Consider the following 20,255-nt stretch of genomic DNA (forward strand, 5'->3'; position numbering starts at 1 on the left):
TTCCAAAAGTATCTTCTAGAAAACTTCCGTTCTCCTGAATGTTAATAAGCATTTCTAAAAGTATTTTTTGGGGGGTTATGGAAAAGGTATTCTCTGTCCAGGTTCACAAAGAGAGAGAGAGAGAGAGATCTCATAGTCTGATATACCAATAAATTAAAACGTTTGAAATTCTGCAAATAATTTAAATGTCAAATTCTCACATTTAAGGTTAAGGACTCAAATTTAGCCAATATTTGCACAAGACATAGACTTCTTAAGCTTTCACTGACCGTTTTAACGCCATTAGAACACTAATAAGTACACAGATTTTATTTTTACTTTACTCATATGTAGTTCTCCAGAGTCTTTATATGTACATTGATGACTGTGCATAAAAACTGCAGGAACATCTGGCATCTCAGAGGCCGTAGGTTATGTCACTTAGTGGTCTTATTGATGAATTTGGGGATATTCTCATCTTTATAAAGATGTTAATCAACCAGCACTTCCACAATGTGTAAGATAAATGTATGCCAAGTTGTGAAAATGAAACCTCCATTTGACGAGTGGTATTTCTTTCTTACTGCGTGAGATACTATAAATATCTGAAGAAAATGTATGGACTTTCAAGTCTCAAGGATGGATCTCAAGGCTTCTTTTCTATGTGTTTTAAAATGTCCATCTGACCATTTATTGGGAAAACATGTGTTGAACTCTTCCTAGTAGCCGGGTCTTATGAGATATCTTAGGAAAGTAAAAATGAATAATACATACTTCCTGTCTTCCGAAAACACACAAGCTGGAGCCATAATTTTCAGCCAGAAGCAAACACATTTGACAGAGCAAGAGTCACAGGCAGACTTCTCCCACACCGTGTCGTTGGGCAGTTTGCCTTCCCCAGCACCTCGTCAGCTCCGTACCTTCCCCAGCACCTCGTCAGCTCCGTACCTTGGGGCCAGGGTGTCCTTTTCCAGGTGGTCCTTCTGGGCCCCTTGTTCCTGGAAGGCCTGCTTCTCCCTAGAGGAAACGACACTGATGTCTTAGCTAACCCTGCACGGACAGTCTGTACAAGCCCGCCTTGTCTCCTCTATGGCCAGTGGGTTCTCTGCGGAGACCCACCAGAATGATAGCCTTAAAATTAAGCTGGGAGTTTACCAACTTTAATAAATTCATAGCAAACTCTAGCTGGGCTCAGAGCAGCTGAAATAGGAAAAAGTCCAATTTCTCCGCCAATTTTCAAAGAATAAGCTCACTTTCCTTTGGCTCTTCATTCACATTTGATGGTTTGGTTTAAAAAAACAAAACAAAACAAAAAACAAAAACAAAAAAAAAACAAAGACCTTCAGCCTTTCCATCTGCTGTTTTTCTCTACTTATCTAGAAAAATGAATGTTTCAAATGTCAACTCATAATGCTTCAAAAACTCTTTTATAATTACTTCCTGAATGCATTTACAGACTCTCTTGTTGGAGGGGGAAAAAGTGTTTGCCTCAAAGATTCATTTCAGGTGCTTTCTAGGAATCCCAAAGGGACTAGGTCACTGGAGGACACCATGGCTGAAATGCCAGAGAGAAAGCAGAGAGCATGAGACACTCACTCTCCAGGCATTAAACGGGTGCTCTCTCTAAAGTAAGTGAAGAGGGACATTTCGAGTTGTGAGACATTTACCTAACATGACTAAGTTTGTCCTGGATAGTTTAATTTGAGTTCCTATAGCACCAAGGTATCAGTGTGGTTCAACAGTTTTTACTCCAGTAAACATAAAAAAGCATTACCTTCTTCCCTGCAGCTCCATCCTCTCCTGGAAATCCGGGTTGTCCTGGGAGCCCTATTGAGCCTGGCTCCCCCTGGTGGATAAGCAAAGAGTTTATTTCCCAGAAATTCGTATTTATCTACAAGTATCATATTTATCCTAATTTAAATTCATACTTATGCACCACCATTTTGAGGTACTTGCCAACGAGGTGTATCTTACAGTATTTGCAACAAGGCCTCTGAGTGGAGAAATCTGAGTAGTAGCTAGTAGTAATGAAACTCTGACCTTGGGCAAGTTACTTAACTTCTTTGGATCTCAGTTTTGGATTCTTTTGCTATGGGTTGAACTGAAACCTCAAAAACTGGATGTTGAAGTCCTAACCCCTGGTCCCCGTGAATGTGACCTCATTTGGAAATAGGGTCTTTGTAGACGTAACCGAGTTAAGATGAGGTGATGAGGGTGGGCCCTACTTCAACATGACGGTGGTCCTCTGCCCCTGTAAGAAGCAAATGCCATATAAAGACAGATACCTGGGGGGGCGACTCTATGTGACGGCAGAGGCAGAGACCGCAGCCGTGCGGCCACCAGCCGTGGAATGCCAAGCACGGGCAGCCAGCACCAGAAGCGAAGAAGGGGCAAGGAAGGATTCTTCCCTACAGGTTTTAGAGAAAACATGACCCCGCAGACACTTTGATTTTCCACTTCCTCTAGAATTGTGACATAATAATATCTGTTATGTTGAACCACAGTTTGTGGTTCTTTGTTATAGCAATCCCAAGAAACTAACATAGAAGTGAAATGTCAGCTCTAATACTCAATAATGCTACTTGCTTTCAAGTTTGTTTGTATTTAAGAATATGCCCTTTAAAATGTTCAGAGATAATATGTGCTACTTTCAAATAGTGCCAAAGTATTCTTACTGAATTTAAGAGCAAAAATATTAAAGATAAGTGAAAGTCATCTCACCTAAACTCACCTAAAAAAAAAAAAAACTAGTGAAAATAAAAGAACAGTAAACCTAAAAATAAGTAGAGAGATATGGTAAAGATAAGAACAGACAGTAATAAATTTGAAAATCAAAAGTTAAGAAAAATAACAAAACTAAATAATACCTTTAAAAAACTAATAAAATAAATAAACCTCTAACAGGAATTACTAACACTGAAAAAGAAAACTCTATTAAGAATTAATAATTAAAGGGCGCCTGGCTGGCTCAGTTGGTTAAGCGACTGCCTTCGGCTCAGGTCATGATCCTGGAGTCCCGGGATTGAGTCCCATATTGGGCTCCCTGCTCAGCAGGGAGTCTACTTCTCCCTCTGACCCTCCCCCCTCTCATGTACTCTCCCTCTCTCTCTCTCTCTCTCATTCTCACTCTCTCAAAATAAAAAATAAATCTTTAAAAAAAATAAAATAAAAATAAAGCTACCAATTATTTAAAAAAAAGAATTAATAATTAAAGATAAACACTATTAAGAATTAAAGGGAAATATAACTATATACATAGTAAAGATTTTTTTTAAATCATAGAAAATTTCCATGATAATTTCAAACAAATATATTGGAGGACATTAATAAATAACTTTTAAGAAAAATATAAATTACTTAAATAACATAAGGAGAAGTGGACAAGCTAAATAAACCAGAAGCATTGAAAAATTGAATCAGCAATTTAAAGTCTCTAATTTCCTCTCCTTCCAAGATCGCAGGCTCTGCTGGTTTTACAGGCAAGCCTTACAAATTCTTTATCCTTTGAAGAACAGGTATTCCTTATCTTATACAAATAGTTCTGAAAAACAGTAAAAGAGGGAATTCTACCCAATTTATTTCATGAGGCTAATAAAACCTTAATTAAAGTCATACAATAATAGGACTAGGAAACTACACTGTAGACCAGACTACCTATGAATGTAGATATCATGTAAGTTTCCAGTCAAATGGAGATTCGAATAGGAACCAGATTTACTTTCCTCCCTGACACAGCTAAAAACCAGACAAAATATATGAAACAATACCTTTCAAGATATTAGACATCAAGTAATGAAGGATAATAATAACTGGGGGCAGGGAAACAAATTAGGTGAATACTATAATTTCCCCGGTTTGCTGCCTGGGTAGAGTTTCCAAGCCATGGTGCAGGGAGAGAGAACCCAGGGAAAGTTCAGAAATCTCTCTAATTTAAGGAGACAAAGGTAGAAGTCTAGGTAAGCCGGGTACCAAAAATTCACTGAATTGATTACCTGATAGGAAGAAGGTACACAGAGAGAACGATGAAGCTCTGATGAGTATCCGCCTCGTGTAGTCAAGTAAATACCGTTCAGCACAGTGTGAAGAAACTACCAAACACCCAGAAAACAACCAACTTAAAGGATTAGAGAGAACTGGCAGCAGGCCAGAAATAGTGCCTGCTTCCAGTGGCCAGAAAGGAAATCTCACAATTCTGAGGGCATAGATTAGAGTTCTTTAAAAAACGTCTTGCTTCAGTAGTCAAGAAAAACGAACCCTACACTAAACGCTCCTACCTAAGAAAGCTTAAAAGCAAGACCAAGAGGTGCAAACTGTTTTCAAATGACTTAGAAGAATCCAGGAACAAAGATATGTATACAAATACAAACTTATGTGTAGGAATACAAAAATGTCTAGCCCCCCAAAAAGGTAAAATTCACAAAGTTTGGCATCTAGCCAAAAATTATCAGGAATTCAAAGAAACTGGAAAAAAAATTACCAAGAAAATGACAGAGGTGATAGAATAGTAGATAAGGACCCTAAAAGTTATTATACTGCATTCCATATGTTCCATATGTTCAAGAAACCAGAGGAAGGTTGAGATACATTAAATAGAGACACAAAGTTATAGAAAGATACGAATTGAACTTCTGGAGTTGAAAATTGCAAAGTATGAGATAAACCATACCCTGGATAAAATTAACAGCAAGTTAGACATCACAGGAGATTAATGAACTGAGAAACATAGCAATAAAAACTACCTAAAATGAAACATAGAGAAAAGAGACCAAAAAGGAATGAGCAGAGCATCAGTGAAGCAGCCAAATTTAAGTAACATGGAGTTGCTTGGGTGAAGGCAGAGAGTGGGAAATATTTCAAGAAACAATGATCTAGTATTACCAAATTTGATGAAATCAATAACCCACAGATCCAAGAAAATCAATGAACCCTGAGCACAAGAAATACGAAGAAAACAAAAGTAAGGCACATTATAATCACATGGCTCAAAACTAGTGATACAGAGAAAATCTCAAAGATAGCCAGATAAGAGAGACATGTAGAGAAATGAATGTGTAGATGCTAACATACTTCTCATCACAAACAATGCAAGTGAGAAGACAGTGGAACAACATCTTGAACGTACTAAAAGAAAGAGAAAAAACAAAACAAAAACAGCCATCAACCCAAAATTCCATACCCAGTGAATATATAGACAAAATAAAGAGTTTTTTGGACACTAACTTGGCAGTTTCTTGAAAAGCTAGATAGATACCTACCATATGACCCAGCCATCTCACTTCTAGGCATTTAACCCAAGAAAAATGAAAGCTATGTTCATACAAAGGCATGTACATAATTGTTCATAATAGCCTTATAATACCCCAAAGCTGGAAACAACCAAATTTCCCTCAACATATGAATGGATGAACAAATGTCCATACAGTGGAATACTATTCAGCAATAAAAAGAACAATAAAAAAAGAAGCTATTCCTCGTCGTTAAACGTGGGCCTCAAAGTAATTTTGCTGAGTAGAAGATAAGACAGAAAAAAAGGTTATATAGCATATTATTCCATTTACATAAAATTCTAGGAAATGCAAATGAATCTATTATGACAGAGGGCAGACTGATAGTTACCAGAGATTGCAAAGCAGATCAGTAGGCAAAGCTGGGGAGGGATGGAAGGATGGTATTACAAAGGGACACATAATAATTTGGTGTGGGGGGAGGGGAGATGGTAGATACTTGAGTTATTTGGTTTTGGTGATGGTTTCAAGAACATATACATGTTTTATCAAAGTGTACACTTTAACCATGTGCTTTTATTTTATGTCAACCACATAATAAATAAAATTATTTAAAATGGATGGAAAAATCCTAAATAAAAGATTAGTCAATTAAGTTACTATCATAAAAAAGTTATATATCATGATCAGTTGGGTTTACCTCAAGAATGCTAGAATGGTTCAACGACTAAAAATTCTGGAAATGTAATATACCATTATGAATAGATTAAAAGGGAAACATAAAATAATTATCTTAGTAGATGCAGAATCTGATAAAATCCAATACTCATTTAAAATTAATAAGGAACTTTTGGTACAATTGAAACAGAAGGTAACTATCTTAACCTAATAGAGATTGTCTAGCAAAAACCGACAGCAAATGTCACTCTTAAAATTGAAATTTTAGGGGCACCTGGGTGGCTCAGTTGCTTAAGTGTCTGCCTTCAGCTCAGGTCATGATCTTGGGGTCCTGGGATCAAGTGCCACTTTGGGCTCCCTGCTCAGTGGGGGATCTACTTGTCCCTCTGCCCTTCCTCTCTGATTGTGCTCTCTCTCTCTCTCCCTTTCTCTCAAATAAATAAATAAATAAAATCTTGTCTTAAAAAAGTGAAATTTTAGAAGCACTTCCTTTGAAGTCACTTCTTTTAAGCATTGCACTGGAGATCCTAACAGTGTAAAATTTTAAAAAACAAATAGGAGAAAGAACTAAAAAGAAATATATAAAACAGTTTTTATTTTCATACACTATGATTATGTACACAGGGAATAAAAAAGCAAGAGTTTACAAACAATTAGAAATAATAAGAGATATTATCAGGTGCCTGAATACAAACATGCAATACCAAAACAAAACACCACCACGAACAAAATAATACTTCTCCTAACTGACCTGTAATAACTAATTAAAAGATGTAGAAAAAAGAAAGCAATTCACAATTGCAAAAAATTTCTCCAATGTACCTTTTCAACCGAAAAACTAGATCTTTATGGATAAAATGGCAAATATTTTCCTGAAAAATTTGTTTTACACTACGGTTTGAAAGACTCAATATTTAATTGGAAGATTCAATGCGATCTCAATAGTATATCCCAATGGGATACTCTGTCAAATTTGACAAGTCAATCCTAAAAGGAGTATGTTAGAATCAAGAGTAACCAGGAAAGAAGTTGAGAGTATTTTCCCTATTGATGACAAAACTTACTATAAATCTATCATAATCAAGACAGAAGTGATAGCACTGAAAGATATAGACAAATGGAGCAGAATAGAGAGCTCAGGCACTGATCCTCACACAGAGAAGCTTGATGTACAACAGAGGTGGAATTACAAGCCAGTGCAGCAAAGAGGGACTATTCAGTAACCCATGCGGGTACATACGGTTGTCCATCTGGGGGAAAAAAGATCGTTACATTGCACCACACACAAAAAGGAAACAGTAAGTGGACAAAAGACCTAAAGTTTAAAAAGCAAAAACATCAAATTTTAAGGAGAAAATACATGAGTTTCTTTATGACTTTGGAGTCAAGAAATGTTTCTACATAATATTCCAAAAGCTCAGACATTAATGGGATCGAAATACATCAGAACTTACAACTTGTGTATAGTGAAAAGTGCTCTAGGTAAAAAAAGACAAGTCTTAGCCTGGGAGAGATCTGCAACCCAAATAACAAAGGATTGATATCCAGATATAGAAAGAACTTTAATGAGAAAGGAACATCAAACCTCAAAAAAAAAAAAATGAATATCTACAGGAATTTACAAAAGAGAAAAGCTGATGTTCCATGAAGCACCCAGAAACTGTTCAAACAGTTACCAGATAATAGAAATTGAAACAATGAGATGAATCATACAGGCTTCGTGTTGGCAAAAGGTAGAGAAAGGAGCATTGTCACATTTTGCTAGAAGGATGGTGAACGGGCAGAACCATTTTACCCATTGTCCATTTGGGACAGGATCTTCATGATATCAAAATTGAAAACTTGCCCATACCCTATGATCTTCTGATTCTACTTGTAAGCATCTATCACCAACTAGTGAGAGAAACTTGTAGTCTGACTTACATAAGAGGAAACTCATAGAATGTTTATGGTGGCATTGTTGGCAAAGGCAAAAAATAGGAAGCAATTTAAATGTCAGTCAATAGGAAAATGGACACATTTTAAATGAGGTATTTGTATACAATAGACTATCATACAGCAATGAAAACAAATGAATTAAAGGTATATAAAAGCAAATAAGACATGAAGCTGAGTATAATTATGAGGCAGAATGATGCATTATGTAAAGTTCAAGAACACACAAAAGCTTTATGTGGTTTATGGATAAAAATATGTGGGAAAATTTTAAAAACTTCGAGAGAATGATAAATACCCAAGTCATGAAAATAGTTGTCTGGTGGGGGAGTGGAGGGTCCTGGGATGGACTAGCAGAGGCAGAAGCCTCTATCTGTATCTGTAATGCTTCTTAGAAAAATAGCTAGAATAAATATGGCAAAATGTCAACATTTGATAAAGCTGGGTTGTGAAATACTTGGGTGGTCTTTGTATTATCCTCTATGCTATTGAGTATGCTTGAAATATTTCATTTTCTAAAGTGAGAGAAGCTTAAGATTGCACATCTAGTTAATGGCAAAACTGGGGTTTAGACTTAGGCAGTCTAAATGCTGAGCCTTACTACCCTATGTTGCTTCTCTGAAATTGGCACATATATGACATCATACATGTACATATGTATGGTGACATATATGTCATAGTTAGCATATTGTGTGGCACACAGAAACCAACAAACAGCAGCTATTATTACTATTTATATTAGTGATTGCTTTTTACATTAGTATATTTTGTACTTATTGTAATCATATGTCTATGCCTATGTAACATGTCTAGTCTTCTAGACCCACATCTTACATATTGTAATCCCCAAATACTTATAAGAATGACAACAATGTCAGCAGCAACAGTGATGGAGCTGAACCCTCAGTGTGGCTTGCCGGATCCTATCTGACTTCAGGATTAGTTATAGAACTTGTGAAGGGTAAAGTAAGAATTCGTTCATTTACTCAACACATTTATTGAGTACCCGCTTGTCCCCAGAACTGGGGATTCGATAATAAACAAGAAAAAAAGGAAACAAGGACCCTGCCGCAGGGGGGTAGCACGGCCCCATAGATATAGAAAGCAAGCCGTATGTGTCATTTATTTATTTACAAAGTTATTTATTTACAAAGTTAAAAGACACAGGTGAAAATAATCCTAATAATGTATTTTACTTTACCTTAATATAGCTGAAATTCTATCATTTCAATATGTAATCAATCTGCAAAAGTACCAGGGATGTAGTTCACGTTCTTCATGCCGAGCTCTGTAATCTAGTGTGTGTTTCACACTAACCACACATCTCACTCCACGCTCACCACGTTCCACGCATTCAGTAACCATGTGTGACTGGTGGCTGCAGTGTTGGGCGCTGCATTTCTCAAGTGATTAGGAAGATGAAACGTAATGCAGAAAACATGCCAGTTGAGGTGAAGGGGAACAGCAAAGGAAATAGCATGCTGAAATATAAAACCAGTGGGTAGCTAGCGGGAGTGGGGGAGACATGCTTTAGGCTGAGGGAACCACTTTCTGAGTAGGTAGCTTTGGAGCTGAGACCTGGAACGTGAGCCCGCCTCAAAACAAGATGAGGGAAGTACCATTTGCTGAAATCCTACTGTCTAGGTGCTCTGTTTTCTAATATGCAGAGAAGAATGTTCTTAAAGAATCGCTCTGTGCACAAAAGGGCCTCTGCTGCTAATACGTATACGAACAAAAACCAGATAGCAGTCCTTAAAATAAACTAAGATTTTTGGTTCTTCTTAAACAATCAGAGTTACACTGACCCTTTTCTGAATAAATATTCTCCTCTGATGAAATAACAGATGACACATGCATGATCTGTATTGTGTTTGGATATCAATGAAAGTTTACATAATATGACATAAATTATCTAAACGCTTCTGATCGGTATGGCCAGCTCACCTTTGGGCCTTGTACGCCAACTCCCACTGGTCCTCTAGGACCCGTAGCTCCTGTCTGGCCTACTTCTCCCTAGTGAGGAAAGAGTATTTGAAGAGTATGTCACAGTAGCAGCAAAATAAAATATATTCCTGCCTTAAGAGCTAAGAGCTGTCTTGTATCAACAAAATAAGATAAAAATGAGCTTTGTGTGCTCAATTCATATATACGTGTTCACATATATACAGAGTAGATAGATGTTAATTATGTTATTAATATTAATACTCATGATACATTGTAATATAAAACCTGAAAATATATTTTTAATATATATTGTATTATTTCATTTTGTGTTTGTATATAATTCAAATATATATATATTTGCCTAAAATCCCTTCAGGTGGATGGAGTTTTATCAAATTTGGAATATATAATGGTCTGGCTTAAAATATAGGCTAGGTAGGGGCGCCTGGGTGGCTCAGTCAGTTAGGCATCTCCCTTCAGCTCAGATCATGATCTCAGGGTCCTGGGATTGAGCCCCCTGTCAGGATCCCTGTTCAGCAGGAAGCCTGCTTCTCTCTCTCCCTCTGCCTCTCCCCCTGACTTGTGCTTTCTCTCTCTCTCTCTCTCTCTCTCTCTCTCAAATAAATAAATAAAATCTAAAAAGGTATATATAGGCTACGTAGCATACTGAAAAGGTGGAGGGCACCTGGAAGGTAGGCAGTTAGATCCCATAACAACTAAAATTGACACATGAGAAGCCAGAATGACTGTGAATCAAGAGCAATATCATAAGCAGAAAGAATGACCTGAGCTTCTAATGATGAACCCAAAGCAAAAATCTCAAGGACAGTAACTTTCTTCTATCGAGCTGCTTCTCACATGCCAATCTCTAAGGAGTGCGCTGGAAGGTGACTACTCTCAGAGCAGTATTTATTTAACAATGATTAGTGATCATTTGAAGTAACAGTAAGGACACCTAGTTAAATAAGAAGTGCCATGCCTCTCCCTAAGGGATAAATAATAGTTTTAATTTAGGACATAAAATGACTCCCACATTCATAGAAGATTTTTCTTTATTTCTGACTCCATATCTTTAAATGTATCAGGAGGTAGGCCTACTGTGGGAGTTTTGGTGAGAATGGATTAGCCAGCCCACAGGTAGCCTCTACTGCTTGAGCTGCTAGAAAAGGATCTCTTGAGAAAAAGCAATAAAGAAAACAATAAATTAAGATTGCCTAAATAAATGCTTCTAAAAGTATAAGGAATACATATTACATTAACTAAACCCTCAGGAATATCAGTACCATTTTACATTAAGTAGAAATCTGATTTTTAAGTTCATTTTATCTATTGCTTTCCCAGTGCACTGGCTGCTGACCAGAAAATAGCAACTAGACTATAGATACATTAAACTCTGCTCTCATTCAGAAAGTTACCTTGGCACCAGGCAAGCCTTGTCCTGGAGGCCCTTGTGGACCAGGTGGACCCATAGGACCTTGGATTCCCTTTAAAATAAAACATTTAAAAATAGCATTAGTGAAATTAAGAAATTCGGATAAAAGTAGTTTCATACCCTCTAAAGTGAAAATTTAATTCTCATTCTATCATATATTAGTCACACTCAGTATTTGTTGAATGGCATGGCAGAGGCTGCTAGTTGAACCATAATATGCATTCTCCCCTTCTTCCATAGTAAGAGAATTGTAGCTGACCTGCATGGCTGCCTAGATAATGACCACGTTTCCCAGTCCCTGGTGCAGCCAGGTGTTGCCAGATGGACTGGATTTGGGCCAATGGGATACAAATGGAAGTGACATGTGCAATTGCTGATTCATGATAAAGGAAGAGGCATGCCTTTCCCTCCCCCATTCCCCTTCCCCAGTGGCTGAAGTGAAGACACAGCGGCTATTCCAGATCATGTGGGTGAGGAAGGCACCCTGAGAAGGGCAGACTCCCAAGAATGAAGATGGAACCTCTGAAGACCCTGACGAACAGAGCCACCATACCAGCTTGGAGTTCCAAATCAGAGAAATAAAATTGCTTCTTGTTAATCTATTTCACATTTCAGTCCCATGCAGGCAAACCTATATTCTAGCTCTCTCAATCACAATATATCAGGATGTTAAGTTGAAGGTTTTAACCTTAGGCTCTAAGAAGCAAGAGTCTGTGGACACCAAACTGAAGAATGTCCAAACACTAGATTCTCACTCACATTGTGGGTATAAAAAGGGGAAGGAGATAGAATTAATAAGCTCTTCTTTGGAGAAAGTAGTCTTATAAAGTGTTTTCTTTGAAGAAAATGAGAGGGATTTGGGTTGCTTCTCTCTTTACCACATTCTAGAAAGAGAGCTTCAGTGAAACCACTTGTTGACCTTGATTTTTGCCTTGGCAACACAAGGGACCTGTGTCTGACTCACACCTGGGAAAGCTAAAATGGACGGTGATGGCCAAGAGAGGGCTGGGGTTGGATCAGCCCGTCTATCCAGAGTTGGTCAGCACAAAGGCCATGCAAGTTTTTTTCTGTAGACCAGATGTACTCTAGGTGAGAGACAGGGTTGGCCTGGAATTGTTTGGAATCCTGTCCAAGAGGACCTGGAGGAGCAGTGGAATTCCAATAGAGAGAATCAGTATAGAATAAACCCCCAGAAAAGCAGAGGCTGATGGGGAGAAACAGCTAGAGGAAGAGAGTCCTTCATCCATGTCCCGAGAGTGGCAGTCACAGGGGCAAGGCAAGAGCCCCACAAGGAATCTCACTGTCAAACAGCTGTCAAGACCAGAGGACCCAAACCATGTGACAACAGACCAGCCAAGAAAGAAACTCTGTGGCCTCCCCCTGACTCTCATCCTTGATTCGGCCTGGGAGGGAAGAGAAGCACATTCCTTTCCGTGGACCACAGGTGCTCCCTATAGCTCATACCAGATAAGTGAAGATTAAAAGGAAAGTTAATATAGTGACTAGATAATTTTTATTACGCAATTAAAACTGTGAGTTACAACTAAGAGGTGATACCATAACTTTTTATTACCTAAAAGTGGTAAGAAGAGTTTGTAACCCATCGGTAATTTCTTCCTGTGGTAGGAAAAAGAAAAAACTTACCCCACCGAAAAATATTTAAAGGGTTGGTAAGGAAAAACTAAAATTTTGTTTTGCTTATACCCCACAAGCCATGATTGTGTAAATAATGGTTACAAATACATGATTATTTTATTACAAATGGTATCCCCTTTTTTCCAGCTGGACGATACAATTGCTTATTTATTTTTTAATTATAAATATCATTTTTTTCTGGTTAATGAAGATGAAGCAGTCTAAATGGTTTAAGAAAGCTAGGGTTAGTACAAGAAGGAATCATAATGTTGTTATTAGGAAGAAACTTTTACAGTCATCTACAAGTAGCATGATATGCGACAAGAAACCAAAAATTCAAAGAGATCCATGCATATGTGTGTGTGTGTGTACACGTGTAAATGTGGTTATTTGTATTTTCACTCCAATTTATAACAGAGTTGAAGTGGTCAAGCCTCCAAACATTTCACAAAAATCTGCAGGCCCCTCGAGGCATATTATCAACATGTTCCTGAAAACAGGAGTTACCCCAAAACAGATGAGTGGGGAAATTCATTTCTGTAAGAGAATTAGGAAGATCTAATAACAACAGTAATTCAATGAGTAAACATGTCAAATTAGGGATAAGAAGAAAAATGAATAACTGTATAAATAGAGGTTACATTTAAGTAGGATTTAAATCATTTGTCTTAAAAGGGCAAACAATTTCCTTTCTTGTTCAAAGCAATTTACAAATGATGCATTCTATTCAATCTCCTATCCAGTGGGGGTCAGCTCCATATGGACACATCTACCTTAAAAATGATTTTCTCTTGGAAATTTGGAGAGAAAGGGGTGAGAAAACAAAAGAAGTCAAAGAGATTTTTTTAAACTGAAGAACAACAACCCCCACCAAGAACCAGCATTAAAGGCAACAGGAAGTTGCAGGTGGGAGGTCCAGAATTCGCAGGCCATCTGGAAAGATTTGGCTTTCTTTGAACCTCATTTTCAGCCCTATAGTGGAGACTCAGCATCAGGACCACAAGACCCAGGACTGTCCAGCCACTTCCAGGATCAGAATATAAGCCTGGCTGAAACCAGCAAGTAAACTGCAAAGTATGAGATTACTTAGTGCTATAGTCAAACCACAATCCTTGTGTAATCAAAATATCCAGCTCTTAATTATTATATCAACACTTATATATAGACTTATCTTGGCTTTTCCTGCATCTTAATCCTCCTAATGTATTACCACTAAGATCTCTATCAAGAGAAAGGAAATGGAAAAAGGAGTAATATCCAACTTTGGTGTTGCTTGGATTAACAACAACTACAAAAATACTAATTAATTTCAAGATGATTACAAATAAACTCAGAGTTAATGTTAACAATGAGGTTTGGAATTATCTCTTTTTTTTTAATACTTTTCCCATTCTCCTAGATAAAGGAAGCACTATTCATTCTCTAGGCAACAGAATAATTCAAACCTTAATCACAAATCTTAGTCAAACCGATTGGCTACTTTCTATGTAGGAGGACAGTCAACATAAATCTGGCTTTGTGTGTCACTTTGATTAAATGAGATTCTGTAGGTAGATAGTACTGTTACATTATCTTTATATTATTTAGATCTAACAAAGGTGCCCAGCTTTTCCAAAAGTTATGGTCAGAAGGTTTTGGAAGCACTTAGAGCCATGAATGTGGAGACATCATCAGAGAGCTTTCCTTCCTTCTGACCAAGAAAAGGCAAATGTCATTTATAAACCCTATCTGTGGTTTGCTTCTATTCAGGAACGGTGCCCTCTAAGTTAAATGGTTACCTTTGATTCTGGCCCTTGTTTTAAAACTTCTTTTAGATTGGTACATGGCTAGGGGGTAGGAGAGAGTACTTTCCTAGCATTGGCAGAGAGTGAGATTTAATAATTCGCAAAGCCTCAAGGGGGAAAACACGCAAACCAACAGATAAATAAACCACTGCTCCTAAGGAAAACTCAAAATATAAAATCACTCTAAAACTCTTATCCTGTTAGTTAGGCATTAATGTTAAAAGTCATAGCTCCAAGAAACACACATTTTATTTTTTTTTTAATCTTTGGAAGTTTTAAAAAATAAAATCTTCCTTCCCTACATTCACTTTTGGTTGTATATTCCACTGCACTTTGACTATCAAATATATTCATAGGTGTTTGCAGGACTGGCTTTCAATGAACACCAGAACTGGGTCAGAGTGTTCTGTACCAAAGGGAAAGAGGGAAAGCTTTGATTACCTGTTCTCCTTGACTCCCAATTCCGGGGATGCCCATTAGTCCCTGGGGTCCTACAGGTCCCAAATCCCCCTGTATAGAAAATAAGTCAGAACTATAACAATAAGTCTCATTCTCTCATACTTGGCTAATCTTGAATTATGCTGACTTAAAATCTATACCATAAAAGGGTTCAACATAAAAAGTTAGAAAACTCTATTTCTTTTTAAACAGTTTATAGTTCAAGTTTGCCAAAAGAGTGAATATTTTCACTGTGTAGTCTAAATTGGTGAATATTTGCACCAGTTTATATTTATCAGTCATTTTTCTAACAAGGACCAAAAATTCCTAAATGGTTATTAGTGCCCCAAACACTTCGAGTTAGGATTATAATAGAAATATTTAAAAGTCTAATATTCATAGGGTCCAAGAAAATCAGGATTTGAGAGAGAAATTGAAATGTTTGAAAATTTTCTAAATACCTTTTCCATCTTGCTAAAATACATTTTAAAAATTAAGAAATTAAGGTAAATGCAACAAAATTAAAGAACCTCACCTTTTCCTTCCATGAAATAAATTCGGGAAACAAAGTGAGAGTTATCAGTAAGAAGAACACTATCATTCATTCATTCTTTGTGTCTTTCAACAAATACTTGTGAGTGCCCATTATGTGCCATGGATTGTTCCAAACACTGGGGAAGCAACAGTGACCTAAACAGCCAAAAAGCTCTCTCCTCACAGAGCTTACATTTTAGTAGGAAAAACAGAAGATAATAAACAAGATAAATAGATAAAATAAGTAATATGTTGAATAAGAATAAGTGCTAAGGAGAAAAATAAATGAAGGAAGGGGGGAGACAACTACAGTTTTGCATGTGGTAGCCAGGGATGGCCTCACTGAAGAGAGAGAAAGAACCAGGTAGAAACACAGGAAAAGCATTCCAAGCAGAGCAAACATCCAGTGTGAGGATGATGCCTGGCACATCCCAGAACAGCAAAGAGACAAATGAGATTCATATTTTATTTTATTTTTTATTTTTATTTTTTGAAGAAGGCTCCATGCCCCATGTGGGGCTTGAACTCACAATCCTGAGATTAAGAGTCACGTGCTCTACCAACTGAGCTAGCCAGGCGTCCCAGACATATAAATGTCAGTTGTATTTAGGCTCCATCAGGATCCATGAACTTGTTCTTAAACTGCTGGAAAGTAAACATTTTGTTCTTGAGGGCCATACTAAGGTCTCCGTCATAAGTAATGAACGCTGCTTTGGTTGTACCAGAGCAAGCACAGACAATACCTGAATGCACAGATATGCCTGCGTTCTAAAAACACTGTATTTGTAAGAATAACAGCCAGCCCTATAGTTTGCCAATGCCTGGACTAAATAAATGTTTTTATGAACAAAACTGTATCACTGGATCATACTTCACATAATATTAGGGGCGCCTGGGTGGCTCAGTCTGTTAAGCATCCGACTCTTGATCTCAGTTCAGGTCTTGATCTCAGGGTCGTGAGTTCAAGCCCTGTGTTGGGCTCTACGCTGGCTGTGGAGCCTGCATAAAAAAAGAAAGAAACAATGCTGATCCTGTCATTAAGACATGCCCTGGAATATGCTTCTTAGTGTTTTACTTTGTGTCAACCCCCATTCTAAATAAATATCTTAGAGGGAAAGATGTAATGGACTCAAGTTCTAGTTCAGAGCTGGATTAGTCTGATTCAGAATTGGATTGCTTGTCATGTGGCAGGCACTGTGTTAAATGCTTTTTCATGCTTTCTCTCATTTAATCTTCACAAGAACCCTCTGAAAGTAGGCATCTCTATCTTCCAGATGAGGTTAAGTACTTTGCCCCAGTCATACCACCATTAGATGACAGAGGCAAGATTCAAGTTCACTCTCTCTGACTCCAGAACCCACTCATAACCACTATTCTGCAAATATTCAATGAACACATAAGAAGCATCCTCTTTTGTGCATTATTATTTACATTTAATTTCTGTATCAAAACCACTTCTTTGTGTTTTACCAATTACATATTTTGAGAGCCCTTATCATAGAGGTGTTTATCTTATCACTTGAATTACAGACACAAACATGCATGATCCCAGGGTCCTGGGGTCGAGTCCTGCATCAGGCTTCCTGCTAGGTGGGGAGCCTGCTTCTCTCTCTGCCTCTGCCTCTACCTCTCTCTCTCTCTCTCTGACTCTCATGAATAAATAAGTAAAACATTAAAAAAAAAGAACCTAACATTATATATGGTGAGCGCTGTGAATTGTGTAAGACTGTTGAATCACAGACCTGTACCTCTGAAACAAATAATACATTATATGTTAAAAAAAAAAAAAAGAAGAAGAAGAAGAAGACGATAGCAGGAAGAGAAGAATGGGGGGGTGGAAATCGGAGGGGGAGACGACCCATGGGAGACTATGGACTCTGAGAAACAAACTGAAGGTTCTAGAGGGGAGGGAGTTGGAGGGATGGGTTAGCCTGGTGATGGGTATTAAAGAGGGCACGTACTGAATGGAGCACTGGGTGTTATACGCAAATAATGAATCATGGAACACTACATCAAAAACTAATGATGTAATGTATGCTGATTAACATAACATAATAAAATTTTAAAAAATAATACACTATATGTTAACTAACTTGAAATTTAAAAAACCAAAAAAATGGCAAATAAAAAGTTGAGACAAAAAAAAAGAATAGGAAAGGAGGAAAGGGGGAAGGGTAAGGATTTGGTAAGGCAGTAGCAGATGAAAGCAATTACTATGTGATAATGTCTAATATTTCAACGTATTTTCTTTGCATGAGCTCCAGATGTAAAAACACAAATGCCGTGACAACAACACCTGAAAAAGTTAATTTACTGAACTCAGAAAACAATAGATCTGTTGTACTCAGTTCTAACTGCTCCAAAGGAAGACAGACAATCTTACATATTTTTAGGTTATTTTGGAGCTGGAGCTGAACTATTTGAACCAAAAACTGTTTTACAACTAAAATTTGTATAACTCACTGTTAACCAGCATCTCTGCTATTTAAATACAGATATCTAAAAGAGACAGCTACCAGTAAATAAAAGAAATAAGTAATTCAAAATTGAAACACAACACCTAAGGTATTCATGAACATAAATCATTATTCTAATATGTAATGTGATAATATGCTTAGAGAACATATAAATGACTCCAAATTGATATGAGGTCTCTGTTTTTTGTACGTTTCTTGTATCATCTTCACCTCTGGGAGCTTTCCCTTCCCTGTGGTCTGTAGGGCTTTATCGGCCTCCAGGTCTCCTAGCACCAGCCTCACTACCACTTCTAATCTGGGTATGATCTGCAGCTATTTTAAAGAAAACAATGAACTAGTGAGAAAGAGAAAAGCAATGACAGGTTGACCATGGTATTGAACATAAACAATTTTACAGAATACTGTCAGATATGGCCATTTGATGTGATAAACCAAGGTAAAAGCAAGAGCGCTCCATAGTTATGTCTGAGCACAGACAAAAACAAAAAACAGCATCCAAACCACCTATCCCTAGCAAAATGATCAAACGTCCCCCTATACTAGCTAAAGTGAATGACTGCTACTTCTTTACCAATTATAGCTAAGCCTGACTCCATTTTTCCCACCTCCTAGATAAGAGTCATTAAAATAGCCAGTCTTAAAATTACCTCACTTCCTGTACCCCTGAAACAAAAAATACATTATATGTTTTAAAAAAAAAAGAAGATAGCAGGAAGGGAAAAATGAAGGGGGGGAAATCGGAGGGTGAGACGAACCATGAGAGATGATGGACTCTGAGAAACAAACTGAGGGTTCTAGAGGGGTGGGGGGTGGGGGGATGGGTTAGCCTGGTGATGGGTATTAAAGAGGGCACGTTCTGCATGGAGCACTGGGTGTTATACGCAAACAATGAATCATGGAACACTACATCAAAAACTAATGATGTATGGTGATTAACATAACATAATAAAATAAGAAAAAAAATTTACCTCACTTCCTAATAGCGTCCAATCCAAAGTCAACTCCCACTTTCTTAGACACTTCCCAAAAACACCTAACACAAACCCAAATGCTATAAAAAATCTTTCATCTTCTTACTGAGTAGTAATGGGTTCCCCATGGTATGTGGTCTGCCTCACTGCAATGAATCTATAGACCTAACTTTGTTCAGCTATAGGTGGACCCCTCTTGGTCCTTGTTAGAGGGCATCAGCACTAGCTTTCTTAAATGAGTTCTCCTATTTTAGTCCCATTTTAAGGTAATATTTTTTGAGTGAGCATCTAAGGATGGACATGCACATTCTGTAATGGGGTCAAGTCAATACATTTTAAAAAACTTTTTTACTAAGAAGACATCTGTTTTGCTAATGTTTGGCATTAAAGCTCTTCAGCTGAAGATAGTTTTACTGGAAGTCAAAGCCCAAATAAATGAGACATTACTGTAAATAAACATGATGGGATATTTCAGATAATAATTCCTCGTACATAATAATATACCTTGCATATACTTGATTTATGATTAACTGGATACCTGTGTGATATGGTCATTAGGTTGAATACAGTTCATAAATGTACATGCATAAAGAACGGTGAACAAAAATAATTCTAGTGGCATCTTTCCTATTGTACACCCTCCATGCAGTACCTTGTCCCCTTTGATTGACAGGCCTTGTAATCCTTGTGGGCCAATTGGTCCTTCAGAGCCTTTTTCACCCTGAAAGTATATGGGAGAAATATCAGTATATTAATAAAAATCAGGATTTCAAAATAGTTGAAGCATCCAAAGCATCCAAATTCACTGCTCACTACAAATGGGTAATTCTAGCTGACCCAAAGATCTGTAACTTGCAAAAAAATACAGTTTTAATACTCTTAAATAAGAAGGAATCTGTCCAAACAGAACACATATACAGCATCACTAAAGCTGGAGAAGAGCTCCATTCCTGATAGAAATATCTGGAAATGGGGGACCTAACTAATCATATAGTACAACAAACTGAATCAATCCTTCATTTCCTTAACACTGCTCAACTGGATCCAGCACACAATGAAAATTTGTCTCTCATATTAGTATATGAACTAACACTTGCTAGTATTGAATACTTATTAAATGTTTTATATCATAATTTATAAAAACTCATTGAAAATTTAGTTTTAAAATGATTCATAGAAAATCTTCTTGGAGGTACTGCTAGAGTCACATGACCTATGTGACT

The 20,255-nt window shown here is 37.3% G+C and overlaps 1 protein-coding gene across 4 annotated transcripts in view; it reads right to left on the minus strand.

Annotated features, from left to right (window-relative positions):
- The window catches only part of COL28A1 (collagen type XXVIII alpha 1 chain), a 166,623-nt gene that overhangs the window by 91,500 nt on the left and 54,868 nt on the right, over positions 1-20,255 (minus strand). For all 4 annotated transcript variants that reach the window (XR_003516640.2, XM_027574929.2, XM_027574928.2 and 1 more), the window contains 6 exons: positions 19,685-19,753; positions 15,054-15,122; positions 11,177-11,245; positions 9,762-9,830; positions 1,754-1,825; positions 928-996 (listed from right to left, as the gene is read on the minus strand). Coding sequence is in view for 3 of the 4 variants with exons in the window: in XM_027574929.2 (XP_027430730.1) it covers positions 928-996; positions 1,754-1,825; positions 9,762-9,830; positions 11,177-11,245; positions 15,054-15,122; positions 19,685-19,753 (417 nt within the window). In the remaining variant the exon portion in view is untranslated. The remainder of the gene's footprint in view (positions 1-927; positions 997-1,753; positions 1,826-9,761; positions 9,831-11,176; positions 11,246-15,053; positions 15,123-19,684; positions 19,754-20,255) is intronic.

This window comes from Zalophus californianus, chromosome 12, assembly GCF_009762305.2.
Source record: "Zalophus californianus isolate mZalCal1 chromosome 12, mZalCal1.pri.v2, whole genome shotgun sequence".
In the NCBI taxonomy this organism is placed as follows: domain Eukaryota; kingdom Metazoa; phylum Chordata; class Mammalia; order Carnivora; family Otariidae; genus Zalophus; species Zalophus californianus.